This window comes from Polychytrium aggregatum, assembly GCF_025602895.1.
Source record: "Polychytrium aggregatum strain JEL109 chromosome Unknown BJ171scaffold_1, whole genome shotgun sequence".
In the NCBI taxonomy this organism is placed as follows: Eukaryota; Fungi; Chytridiomycota; class Chytridiomycetes; order Polychytriales; genus Polychytrium; species Polychytrium aggregatum.
This window is the reverse complement of record NW_026516203.1, coordinates 908143-921212: the sequence shown is the minus strand read 5'-3', so window position 1 is coordinate 921212 and position 13070 is coordinate 908143. Positions and strand designations below refer to the sequence as shown.

Sequence of the window (13070 nt, the reverse complement as noted above, 5' to 3'; positions counted from 1 at the left end):
CACAATAACAGGCACCGCGTCTGATGCAATGCAATGCAACAGAGGGCCTGCTCGGGTCAAGAGTCGCTTGACAGCCAACCGGCTTTATTTATCCAGGACCAGCGCGGGCTCTGCGGCACCAAACAGACAGTCGACGCCGAGATGCCAGTCCTCGTCTGTCTCAAGGTCGAGCAGAGTGATCTTGACAAACGGACCGCGGCCGTCGTCCGCCAGCGCAACCTCGCCGATGCTTTCACGACCAGCAGCTCCACCAGATGCGCGGGCGAGCGTCCAGCCGCGGCTATTCACTTGGCTGCGAGCGAGCACGGCGTCGCCGCTGAGCTTGGGATGGAAGATGCGCAGGGTGTAGGTGCGTCGCTCTGGCCGACCGGCGTACTCGCCGTCGAGGCGACGGAGGTCGACGGCCAAGGTGTCGCACTTGCCCAGGGGAGTGCGTTTGCGGTCTTCGCGCACGGAGATGAGCTGGGTTGCGAACTTCCCGGCCTGGAACTCGCGCGTCACCATGTCGTCTTCGTAAAGCTCAAAGTGGTAGCCGCCCTTGCGACCAAGGGCCCAAATCTCGAGCGCCAAGAGGGAGCGGTCGTGCTCTCGCCAGGAATTGACCGGCTGCCACATCGGGAGGACCGATCCGGCCTTCACAAAGAGTGGAAGGACATCGAGCGGCGCATCAAAGTGGCTGATCCACTCCTTGCCGTGAGAAACCACAGCGCCCTTCCAAAAGTCGTACCAGGCCCCCTCGGGGAAGTAAATGTCATCGCGGACGGTGCGGTCGTCGTAAACGGGAGCCACGAGCAAGTTCGTGCCGAACAGGAATTCGTACTTGACCCGGTCGGTCCAGGTAACGGGATCGTGGCTATACTCTAGGATCAGCGATCGTACTGGCGGAACGCCTGTGGAATGCGCTTCGCGAGCATACGTGTACAGATACGGCAGGAGCTGCTCGCGCAGCTTGAGGTACTTGCGATTGATGCTGGTGAAGGGCTCGCCGCGGGTCCAGGGCTGTTTGTCGACAGGCAGACGACGTTCCTTGTCGAGCCAAGCTAGAGGAGGTCATCAATAACATGCGAAGGTTCAGGATTAGAGCTTCGTGGGGAGAGACGAGATCGCTCGCGCTGCGGGACATGATTCCAGCCATCGCATAGCCTTGCAGATTCCACCAGCAGCTCGTTGCCATCTGGTGCCAGCTGGTGCCGATCCAAAATGCTACTTACACCATCCGCTCATCGACATCAGCACAGGCGAAAACGCCTTGGCTTGGAGGTCGCGCACATACGTTTCTGGGCTTCCGAGCCAGATACCGTCAATGTCACCGGCTGTCCACGGCATGCCGCTGAGCCCGGCGCTATGGAAGGTTGGCACATGCATGCGGACATTGTTCCAGGTGCCCTTCTGGTCGCCGGTCCACATTACCGCATAGCGCTGCGTGCCGGCCCACCCCTCGACCATCCAGACAAACCCGCGGGCGTCAGAGTACGTCTCGATGCCTTCGTATGCAACCTGGCTGGACTCGAAGGCCATGTCGTAGCCGCTGCCGACCCATGCCACATCGAGCTTGCGGATGCGCACTTGTCCGGGGCCGATCTCGAAGGGCTGGTTGGTCAAGTTGGATTCGGTCCATAAGCCCATGGTGATGTTGAGGCTGGAGAGGGCTGTAGCTGTCTCGGGCAGGTTCTCGTAGCTACATGCTCGGCGAAGGCCGATAAGCGAGTCGGGCCCGAGTGGATTGAGTCGGAGTGGATTGAGCCGGAGAATGGGAAATCGACGCGAGCTGGGTTAACATTCAAGCAAGACAAGTCAAGGCAAGGCAACGTTCGAGCACGGCTGGGCGACACCCAAGCACGGCAAGGACTTACCCGCAGCCGTATCCGTCATTGACAAGCATCCTGGCAAATCGGAGAGAGTGAGCGACCGAGTTGCCTAGCACGTCCCCTGCAGTGGCACTTGCAATCACGCCTGAAGCAACGCTTCCACAAATCGGATACTCGATAAACTCGACTGCCAAGGCAGCGAGAAGATCCGCCAGGTGACAGACCGGCCGACCATGGACCAGCTTATCTGGACAACTTACCAGCCGATCGGCATATCGTGCTCGACATACTTGTGGGCAACAGCAAGGGCATCCTCAAAGGTGTGTCGCTCGCCGCGGTTGGCGTTGTGAAGGTAGCAGTCCGAGTCCCCCATTTCGAGGCCGTAGATGGGTGGCATAATCGGGCGGCCAGTGAGGCGGGTGTAATCGTCGAGGATGGTCTTGAAGTCGGGTCCCCAGAAGAGATAGGCATCGAAGCGGGGCTCGTGGTGGGAAGAAGAGGCGACGGCATCGCTGGACTGGTCCGAGAAGATGTAGGCCCCTGGGGCGAACGTGTTGCGCAAGACGCCGTAGCCGGCCGTGGACAGATAGAAGGGTGCCGAGTTTGGATGGCCGCCCTCGTCCCAGTTCTCATCACGGGCAATCTGAGGTCCGAAGGCGGCAAAGGCCAGCAGGAGAAGCGAAGCGAATGGGGGTTGTTAGACCGAGAGCAGGGCATTGATGCTCGCACATCGCCGGCGCACTCACCCACCCTCGGTGCTGTGGGAAAAAGCCCCACCAGACCCACCCGCATACCTGGATGGTCTCGCCACGCAGCGCATAGCGGCCGTGCTGCGAGCCGCCGCCGAAATACTGGGCATTGCGACGGGACCGGATCGAGAAGTGGGTGCTGCCTTCGCTTCTGCGCGGATCGGATCCTCTGGCGAGCTTCAATGGCTCGGTTTCCTCCCAAACCAGGTCGAGACCAGCCACATCAATGGAGACATCGTCATCGGGAAGGCGGCTGGACGAGCCTGAGAGAGTCGAAGGGCTGTGGTAGAGCGAGAACCGCAGCGGGTCGGAAGTGAATTGGAGGACCAAGCCACTGTCTCGGATATGGATCTGATGGCCGTGGTGGGTCTTTGCGAGGACAGGGACCTTGGAAGGAACTGGGAATGAAGCCTGTCCGACAACGATAGGAGCCCGTGGCCAAGGAAACCCAAACTCTTGGTGGATGGGCAAGGTCTCGATGTGAATGACCCGGGCCGAGACCACAGAGACGAGCGACGAGGTTGTGGTGGTGTTGACCAAGAATTGGAAGGCACCGATATGCTCGACGGAAGTGACGGGACCGGGGGTGATGTGCGAACCAGGGTCAGCGATGCCAGGGTGTTCGACAGCCGCCTGAGAGGAACGGACAGGGTTGGTGGCCAGAGCGCGGGAGTTGGCGACGAGGAGGAGGAGGAGGCCGCAGACGGCCCAAAGGACGGCCCAGCGCGATGCCAATCTCGAGAACATGTGTGGGTTGATCCTGGATGAATGGCAAGCGGCAATGCGCTGCGGAAAGAAGAGAGCGATTGCAGTGGCGAAGGGGCTGGACGGGGGCTGAAGTATGGCCGATACGATTGAGCGCCAATCGGGAGAGGGTGCCGACGAGCCTCCTCCCGGGCTCGGGATGAGCACCTCGACGGGCAGCATCTCGACGGGCAGCAGACATGGAAGCGGGCGGGACATGGCCTGGAGGAACAAGAAGGGTGGGGCAGTGGGAAGGCTATTCCCACGGCGAAATGCAGAGGGCGGCTGGTGGCAGCGGGAATGGGACGATGGGAATGGGACGGTCATGCGGCCCGCGAGGGCGCAGCCGAGGGGGATTTGTCTTGGATGAGCAGCGGCGAACAAGCCATTGTGGTGATCATAAAGATGATATGTGGCGCCGCGGAGCGATCAAATAAGCGATCAAGTAAGTGGACCAGTAAGTCGTTAAATAATCTATTACGTAAGTGGCTATCTAAGTGATTAAGTAATGATTAAGTGGGTGATGAAATGGGCGATCGACGTGTGAACGTGCTGACAGCGTGTCCACATCAAGGAGTCCAGTGAGCGAATGAGTTTAGAGACTGAATGAGGTGCACTGCCCGCAAATGGTCGATGCACCGTCGAGAGATTACCAGTACTGCCGGACGATAACGAGCATCCTGCCGAACGATAACGAACACACTGCCTCCTCCGTACGACTGGCATCGCCGGCCGGCACAGGCATTCGTCGGTCGCCTCCCAAAGACCGCAGGTACCGACGACTGTCTGCGGATGTGAGCCGCCGAGACTGGCGGCCGCGCCTTGGCCCAAGCTCTGCAGAGTTTGGATTCCCACGCGACAGGCCGGTCGAGCAATCGGCTGCGCGGATCGGTGAGTTCGCAGGAGGCAGGACTCTGGCTCTGCGCGGGGCGACGTGTGCGGGTGTCCTGCCCCCGCCAACTCTTTAACCAGTCATTGAGGGCCGATATGTAGGTTGGTCTGTAGTGCTCGGATCAAGGATGGAGGAGGGGGCGTCGCAACGGTGTTTGCGTCCCGGTGGGCCATCGCCTCTGTTCCGATCAAGAGCACGGCCGCTAAAAATAGGCCCGCCGGGCATACTGGCGACAGAGGCCGCCCACGATTGTCGCTGGACGATCGCCCCCGACCCCCCGATTGCAGCTCTGCAGTGGTACCCAAGAGCCTGCGCGTATAAAACGCAGCTGGACTCCCGCCGGAAGTGATGTCCACACCCGCAGAACCACAAGCATCTGCAACAGCACAAGCATCTGCAGCTGTAACGACCCAAGCTGCACCTTCCATCTCCGATCCAACCAAGACTGGCGTGTGACCTTGTCGGATCTGGCTCTCCACGGCTCGCGCCGACTTTGATCGAACAATCACTCTGCCGCCAGAACCCTGGATATTCCTCCACGATACCGCCATCATCACCCCCTGGCTCCACAGCGAAACGCATGCGGTGGCTGCGGCACACACTATACCGCCCTAGCAAAGTCCTCTCAGCTGCACCGATTACTTCAGCGACAGGCTCGGCTACTCTACACAGAGACTCGACTACTCCAACGGCTGTATCGAGTACTTCGACAACTCCATCGATCACCCCAGCAGTCCCAACCAAAGTTCAATTTGATTGACAAAGCTTCAAATCTACCCACGATCACCGCAGCTCCCTGGCCAAGTACTCGAGCGTGGTGCCTCTCGCCGGCATCTCCCTCCTAATCGGTGGCTCGTCCAAGTGCCTGTGCACTCCCACTCTGCCCAACTCTCAGCTGGATGAACTTTATGATCAAACCATGTGATCCCTCGGATCCCGTCGTTGTGCCGATTGCCGAGCCCGACGCCGACGACATACTGGTATCCTTGGACACCCTCGAGTCGCAAGAGCTCATTCCACTGGTGCCCGAGTCGATCTTGATTGTTCCTGAGGCGGCGCCGCTGTGCCAGACGTTTGGCGAGCTGTCGTCGGTGCTGGTGTCAGTCGACGTGGCCTTGGAGGGGCACTCGGCCGAACTGCTCCAGGAAGATGTCAGCACCCTCTATCGCCGGTCGACTCGCACACAGCGACGCTCAAAATCAGTTGCCTTTGAAGACGAATCTCGCCTGCGACGCTGGTGGCGCATCAAGCTCATCCGTCTGCGACGGCATCGGACCTACCAGATATTCTGCAAGGTCCTCCAAATCGCCCGGCATGTGTTTCTCTGACCGACGAAGGCATGGCTTCCCGTCACAGCGCGAAAGCCCGCGAGGAGGCGCTGCTCCATGGCAACCCGCCAGCGTCTGCCAAGAACGCATTGTCGCACGATTCCATCAGCCCATCCCGTTGCAGGAGCGCGACGATTCTGCGGTGCTCGGCCGCATGAACAGAGGCCGAGATGGAGATACGATGGAGACATGATGGAGACATGATGGAGACATGATGGAGACGGGATGGAGACATGATGGAGACATGATGGCAGCAGAGCCATACGCGGAACAGACGGCTCCATCGGCAGACACAGGCACGGGCTGAGCCCGGGGTGGGTCGCCGCAGTGTCTCCATGGGCCGCAGGGCCGTGCTTCTGCCGCCCTGCTTCGCTGCCGTGCTTCGGCCTGTGCCCCCACCCTTGCTTTGCCGCCCACGTCTCAGCTTGTTCTCTTGGCAGCAGAGTTTGGGTTGGCTGACCTTCCTTGTGGCTGGCTGGCTGGCTGGCTGGCTGGCTGGCTGGCTGGCTGTGCGAATGTCTGGTTGGTGTCGCTCTCGCCCGCATGCGTGGTACAGCGCTTCAGCGCGGTCATTGTCAATATACCGCCGACACGCCGAGGTCGCACATGCACGACATCGCGTGCGTCCGCGCGTTTGCGTTCTCTTTCGCTCTTCAGCCTCGCCCCCCTCCAGGCGCTCAGTCCCGCATCTCAGCCCTGCATCTCGGCCGGGGATATCTGTCGGGAACATCTGTCGGGCACCGTCCAGACACCATCTCGGCATCGCCCAAGCACCATCCAAGCACCGTCCGGGCATCAGCCGATTCCGCCGCAGAGATCTCCATCGCCCAGAATGTGGAAGCAACTCCTGACGCTGTTGCCTCTGGCCGCCGCCGCCGCTGCCCAGGGCCTCAAGCTCAACATCCCGCCTCCTCAACCCGCCAGTACGTTTGTCGGTGCAGCAGAGCGTCTGGGACAAGACTGCCGGTCGGGCCGGTCGGGCCTCTCTCGGCTCACTGCCTGGCTGCCATGTTTCTCTGTTCTCCTTTGGTTGCTGGTCTTTCGATCCATGCACTTGGCTGGAGGGAGCACTGTGCGTTGGATCCTGCTTGTCTTCACATTGTCCTTGGCTGTCTCCTGCCGGGTGAATCCTTCTTGAACACCCGCAACTCACCTGCGCTCTCGCCCGACCAGGCTATCCTCCTCTGGATCAGACGCTGTTCATCACCGGCCAGTACCTGCAGGATCCTCTGGTTGTCGAGTAAGCGCCATCCTGATGCTGTGCTTTGCGGGACTGGCGCTGCTGTGTGCCTCGGGCTGCCGGGCGTCTGCTTGGCCGCTGTTTTGTATCTCTGGGTGTGCTCGTCTCAGTCGCTGCTCAATCCGCCCTGATTGCACTTCCCTCGATCCTGCTGCTCAATCGCACTGTGTCTCTCTCGCAGCGCCGTGAACTATGTCAAGTCTGTGGTGCCCGACCAGCTCTGGAACTTGCCTGTCTCGAACTACATCTTGTACAGCAATGTGACTTACCGTGGCGATCGTAAGTGTGTCCAGGTGGCCTTGGGTCTTGCACACTTCTCCAGCATGCTTTGTTGTTGGCATGGCTGCGTTCGTTCAGCCCCGCATCCTCGGCGGGTGGCTCTTCTGACCCTGTTTCGGCTGCTGAACTCTGGTATGCCCTTCGCCCGTCGCTCCCCAGCCGTCGCCAACTGCTACTGGCCCGGCACCCTCTGCGTGCGCAAGACCGACACTGCCTACTACAAGGCCGATGTCTGGACCTGCCCTGATAACAACACTTGGGGAATCTCTTTCGACGACGGACCCACCGTCGATCCCGTCAACCACTACGACTCGGTGTCCATCCGTGCCCAGCTCGACGCCATGAACATCAAGAGCACCTTCTTCATTGTCGGCGTCAACGCCGCCATCAACCCCTCGGTCCTGCTCGATGAATACAGGGCCGGCTACCAAATCGGCGTTCACACCTGGACACACCACCCCCTGACGGCCCTGAGCAACGAGCAGATCGTCGCCGAGATCAAGTACACCGAGGCCATCATCTACAACGCCACGGGCCAGGTTCCCCGCTTCTTCCGCCCGCCCTACGGCGACATTGATGACCGCGTCCGTGCCATCGTTGGTGCTCTCGGCTATGTCATCACCCTCTGGAATGCCGACGACTTTGCCGCCGACCAGGCGACCCAGGACAGTGCCACCGGTGCCGCCGTCTTCAACAACTTTGTCAAGACCTGGTTCAACCCCAACCAGCACTCGGGCCTGATCTCGCTCAGTCACGACATTAACCCGTTCACCTCCTCCGTCGCCCTCAACATTCTCAAGTGGGCCCAGGACAACAAGCTCCAGAGCACATTCAAGATTGTCCCCGTCGGAACCTGCGTTAACATCCCCTGGTACCAGCTCAACTCGACTCTGCCCAACGGCCCTTCGTCTTCGGCGTCGCTCCCAAGCCCCTCGTCCTCTGCCCCTGCGCCTCCCCCAACCGCCGCCGCTCCTGCCCCCCTTCACAACGCTAACGGCGCTTCGACTCTCCGCTGGCAGGCCGCTGCTTTGGTGGTCGTTGCCCTTGTCACTATGCTTGCCCTCTAGAGCGATCCATTCGGATTCACCAACATACACTCCCCCCCCCCACACTTTTCTTGGGCTGTATCGTTTCCTGGTTTGCTACCTCGTATCCGATCTTCCCTTTGGTATTTTAATTGGTGTCATACAAGCTCTACTTCACATTCTATTCGACTGTTCTATCCGATAATTCACGCTGTCGGTAGTCGTGGTCCACAGTAATGTGGTTGTCAACTCCTATGATGCCAGCCGCTTCTTCTTCTTCTTCTATGTGTGTACACTGACGGACATCTTTGGCGTGGCTCATTTGCCCCCAGGGACAATACAGTTTGTTCAGAATGAAACGTGTCTGTCTGGGTCTTGGTTGCGACCGATCAAACTCGGCAAACATGGACGTGTGCCGCAGTTCGGCTGCAGCCTGGATCGAGTCTGGATCGAGTCTGGCTAATCAGCACAAGCCACACCCGTTTTCTCTCAATCCCACATCCGCTCCCCCACCACCCACCTCCATCTTGATCTCACATCTCGCATCTCGCAACTCGATCTATGATCCCGGACCTCTGTCATAGCGTAAGATCCCCCCTCCCCAGCGAGTGCCAAGCGCACAACACACCACGCCGAGCCAAATTTCTTCGTATCTTGTCCATAGATATCGTGAGACCAGACACTCGGCAAGAGCAAACTATCCCTCGTGGATGGAGGCGGCTTCTCTCCCCCCCCTTCCTCACCCTGCTTCGGCATCCTGTGGGATCCTGGCTCCATTTACTTGGAAACCCCAGTCTCACGTGGAGCTGTTGTTGGAAGGATAGAGGGAAGGAGAAATACTCTTCCAGGCTCATCTCCAGTGCCTTGCCGCCGTCTGCAGTCTATGGTTCGGCCGGATCATGCCACGACTCGTTGACAAACGGTCGGGGCAGAATCGCGGTCCAGACGGTTGGCCGCTGGAGCGAGTTACATTTCGTGTTTCAGGTTGGCCAAGGACCAGCACTACTTGCTCGGGTACAAGGCAGATCGGCGTGTATTCAAGTGACGCTTATCAGCGGATGGCTGTCGCAAGTGCATTCGTCTCGGATGGCACGGCCCGGCCCTCAATCGACTCCTCCACGGGCGTTTGTCTCCCTGATCGAGTGCGGGTGTGATAGCATTGTGCTCGTGACGGGAGCGAGTGAAGAAAGACAGAGGACGCATGAGATCCGTGTATTTGTGGCATTTCGTTGCAAGTGAGGCGGAAACTGTTCAGAGTTGCGCCAGCCCACGGCTCGATCATCGGGGGGCGATGGGCTGAGAAACGGCAGAAATCAGGGCAACAGGATCGTGAGTCGGTGTGCGTCAGAAGTATCGGTATCCGCTCGGCGGTGAAGCGATCGGTGGTGCGATAGTGGGCATGGCAGCCTTGCCGTGCTTACCTTGGGGTTGTCCAGCAGTCGCAAACTGGAGGGCAGCCGACGCCGGTCCGGGCGGATCCTTTCCATGCTCCGCATGCTTGAGAGCATCACGGCTCCAATCAGCAGCGTCATGCTGCTGACCACAGCCATAAACGCCACGGGGCTGCCTTCCAGAGACGTGACCAAGTTCATGCCAAAGACAGAGGCGACCAGGCTGCCGCACGAAACCGCCAAGGTTGCGAGAACGGCTCGGAGCTCAAACATGATGAGGTCGTTACGCTGGCTCGCAAGGACAATGTTGGTGACGTCCTGTGTGTTCTTGAGGTTGCTGCTGACGCTTGACACAGTGCTCGCGATTTCTGCCAGAGAGGCAGCGTGAAGCCATACCAGAGGTAGTCAGAGGGACGATTCGACAGAGCTCGGACATGGCCAACGGCCACGGCAATCGCGGTGGAGACTCGTATCGATAGCATCGAGCCCGGTAGGCATCCAGGTTGGCATCCAGGTTGGCATCCGGGCTGACATCCCGACTGGAATTGCATGCACCATTGGCAACGCTCTCGCTCTGAAGCTGGCTGCGCGACGGCCTACCGTTTGTCAGTTTGGTGTAGTGCTCGATCAAGAGCTCGACCTCAAGGTGGTCCGAGGTCTCTCGGCGATGGCCCCGACTCTTGTCGGTCAGATACATGCCGGCGAGATCCTCATCGCTAATTGGATCATATCATGGGGACATTCCCGATTGAACGCCATCACGCATCGGATAAAGCGATTCCAATCGATGAGAAACAAGCGGCGGTGCTCCAGGAGGTGTGCAGGCCGATACAACAGCACAGCAATTCTGCATGATAGACCTCCAAGCCCCAGCATTCGGGCCAGGCCAACAGCAGAAATTGATCTGGGTTTGGCAAAGCCGCGGCTTACCTGTTGAGAATTTCGCTCAAGGCTGCACCAATGTCCTCGACCTTTTGAGCCAGCTTGCTCGCCTTTCTTCGGCACTCGAGCAGCTCCCTCAGATTCTGCTCGTTGATGCTGGTTTCGAGCTCGTTCAGGAGCGTCTCGCACTGGTTGACCAGAGCGTTCCGATCGGCTTGGAGAGACGCCACGACGCTGTTCAAAATTGCTTCGAGGGCCCTGGAACGGACGCAGAGGATACAACAGTTGGTATCGGCCAGATCCAGTTCCGTGGCTTGAGGCACTGCTGCATGGCGATGCTCTTACCGCAGCTCGTAGGTGCTTTCCTTCAGTCGAAGCTTGCCTTGCAGGTCATGCATGAACGCGGACTGGTGGTGGGGATCGACTGCCGATGAAGGCTCCAGGAGAATGACGCTGTTGGCTAAAGAGTGAGCGCATGAGACAAATACGTCAGGAAACATCAACCAAAGTCGGCCCAGGGCCACATAACCCGTCAACAACATCAATAGAGCCAAACCCATCCGACCGCGTCCCGCCATGTCTCCAGCACGCAACCTTGCTCCCAGTCCCTGATGGCCATGGGGATAGGCATGACGAGTCCGATTCAGTCGAGCTCGGAGCGATAAGTGACGTACCCTTGATCAAAGCCCGGATGTGCAGCAAGTGAAGCAGCAGCGCCTTTTCGCGAACGAGAATTGCGGGGAATGACTGGGAAGTGGCGCTGTCGATCTAAGGGCCACAGCATCAAGTCCAAATAGCACAGAGATCAGGGCAAGGGTCAGCAGGATGACGACAGCGCTGTTTCCTGGTTGAGATGGGCACTCGCCGCAAGCGATTTCGAGCTGCTATGCAAACGCATGGCATCAAGCGAGCATTCCGGGGGCCAGAGCGAACCTTGCGCAAGTCGCGTGGCATCAGCGAGTGCTGAGCACACAGATCCGCCTTTTTGAACTGGTTGGTGGAGTTGGTTAATTAAGGGTTTGTGAGTCAAGGAAACAGGGTGTGCTAGCCTCCGCAATTGACGAGCATGCACGATCGCAGCCAGACCCAGGGCTGCCAGCAACAAACCTCTCCATTGATCGTCTGGACGTCACCCATGGCATCGAAAATCTGGCGAGATTCACAAGTCCAGTTCAGGGGGGGGGAATTGTTAGGACCACCGCCGAAACACTGTCAGAGACGGAGTTGCGGCAAACGCACTACCAGGATGAAGCATCGCTGGCCAGTCGGGAACAACAAGCGTCCGCCATACGGCTCCTCTCGCAAGGATATACACAGCAATAATGAATAGCCCGGTGCAGCGATACCCACCACAGCACGAATATTCATGCTGAGCTTGGAGCTTGGAACAGAATGCGACAGGTACAGCTCGGCCAGGAATTGCGCATTTTGCTTCGAGTCTGACGAGTCCTCGGCAACGGGCTTGGTGCTCTTGGGCTTGGGCTCGACAGGATGGACCACCTGGGCGATCTCGGGATCAAACAGGTCATTGAGCGACGTTTGCTCAAGAGGCATACCGTCGTCGCTTACATCACCGGACTTGGCGTCCGGCGGACTGGCTGCATTGGTGGGAGCAGCGGACGAGCTGGGTGCGGCTTTCGAGGCCGACGAGCCACCGTCATCGACCAACGGACGGTCGCTCTGCGGCTGCGGCGATGGGTCCGGATCTGGATGCGGCGTTGGAACACCAGCGGGATGCTGAAGAGTGACTCTCAACTCGGGCATGACATCGGAGATGGAGATCGGACGGTGCAGGATCCTGGAAAGCGACTCATGCTCAACTGGTTGATCAAACGGCTGCGACGATGATGTTGACTCGTGGGTGGGATTCGAAGGGTCATGTCCATGCAGCGGCGGCGGCGGTGATGGTGGTGATGGTGGTGACGGTGGCGGAGGAGGATAGGAACCAGAGGATGAGGCCGATGATGACAATGTTGTTGATGAATCTTGCACGGGAGTCGAAAACGGTGGCGACGGTACCGGCACCGGGCGAGCGGGTTTCGAAGAGGAGTGAGAAGGATCTCGGTTGGCTTCTGAGGATTCCTTGGTGTCCGCAGATGAGCCGTCGGATGGGGCCGGTGGTGGCGACGTCGTGGAGCTATATCCCGCACGGCCGAAAGCAATAGCCGCGATTGTCGCTGGGGAGGCGTGGCCTCGAATAACCGTCATCCGAAGGTCGGGGCGATGGCTCCCATGACGGAGGCCCATGCGGAAGCCAAGACCGCCGCGACGCAGCGCTCGAATGGCCAACATCGGAAGCGGATGGGGAGGTTTGTTGCTGCTGGGATTGAAGGCTGGGAAGAGATGGGCGGGTGTGCTGCAGTCAGAGGGCGAGTCGGCTAATGCCAGCAATGTCTATGTCTATGCTTTGCTGATCCGTGTTTGCCGCTTGACCAGCCGAGAAAGCGGCACGACGGCGACGGCGACGGTGGCGGCAGTATCGTTCGGAAAGCCGGTCGATGGTGACGAAGACGAAGGCGGCTTTGCCAGCAACGAAAACGAGGGCACCGTTGGTTTTGGAGGTGGCTGGCTCGTTTGGGCATGCATTCGCCAGCGATCGCGTGATGGGTGGGCATTTTTTGGGACGGAGAGTGCCAGCATCGCCATTGCCATCGCCATTGCCATCGCTGTCGTGATTGCCTGTTTGGTCCATAGCATCGTTATGGTTCTCGAGCTTGTTTGAAACGGGACAC

At 59.1% G+C, this 13070-nt stretch overlaps 3 protein-coding genes across 3 annotated transcripts; 1 reads left to right on the top strand and 2 right to left on the bottom strand.

The window, feature by feature from the left end:
- Nucleotides 1-84: 84 nt before the first annotated feature.
- BJ171DRAFT_576556 (glycosyl hydrolases family 31-domain-containing protein) lies at nt 85-3304 on the bottom strand (the record flags this gene model as incomplete). Its single annotated transcript, XM_053113758.1, has 5 exons — nt 85-1040; nt 1212-1678; nt 1854-1883; nt 2069-2451; nt 2603-3304. The coding sequence occupies 5 exons, from the start codon at nt 3302-3304 to the stop codon at nt 85-87; spliced, it is 2538 nt and encodes an 845-aa protein (XP_052971851.1).
- Nucleotides 3305-6208: 2904 nt separating this feature from the next.
- Nucleotides 6209-8424, top strand: BJ171DRAFT_484948 (uncharacterized protein). The gene is made up of 4 exons (XM_053109067.1): nt 6209-6444; nt 6695-6761; nt 6943-7040; nt 7200-8424. Exons 1-4 carry the CDS (start codon nt 6354-6356, stop codon nt 8105-8107), a joined length of 1164 nt encoding a protein of 387 aa, XP_052971850.1. The 5' UTR covers nt 6209-6353; the 3' UTR covers nt 8108-8424.
- A 919-nt stretch (nt 8425-9343) lies between these two features.
- Nucleotides 9344-12102, bottom strand: BJ171DRAFT_576553 (uncharacterized protein; the record flags this gene model as incomplete). Its single annotated transcript, XM_053113757.1, has 9 exons — nt 9344-9361; nt 9487-9824; nt 10057-10172; nt 10387-10596; nt 10684-10798; nt 11013-11106; nt 11272-11328; nt 11446-11487; nt 11689-12102. 9 exons carry the CDS (start codon nt 12100-12102, stop codon nt 9344-9346), a joined length of 1404 nt encoding a protein of 467 aa, XP_052971849.1.
- Between the last annotated feature and the right edge of the window lie 968 nt (nt 12103-13070).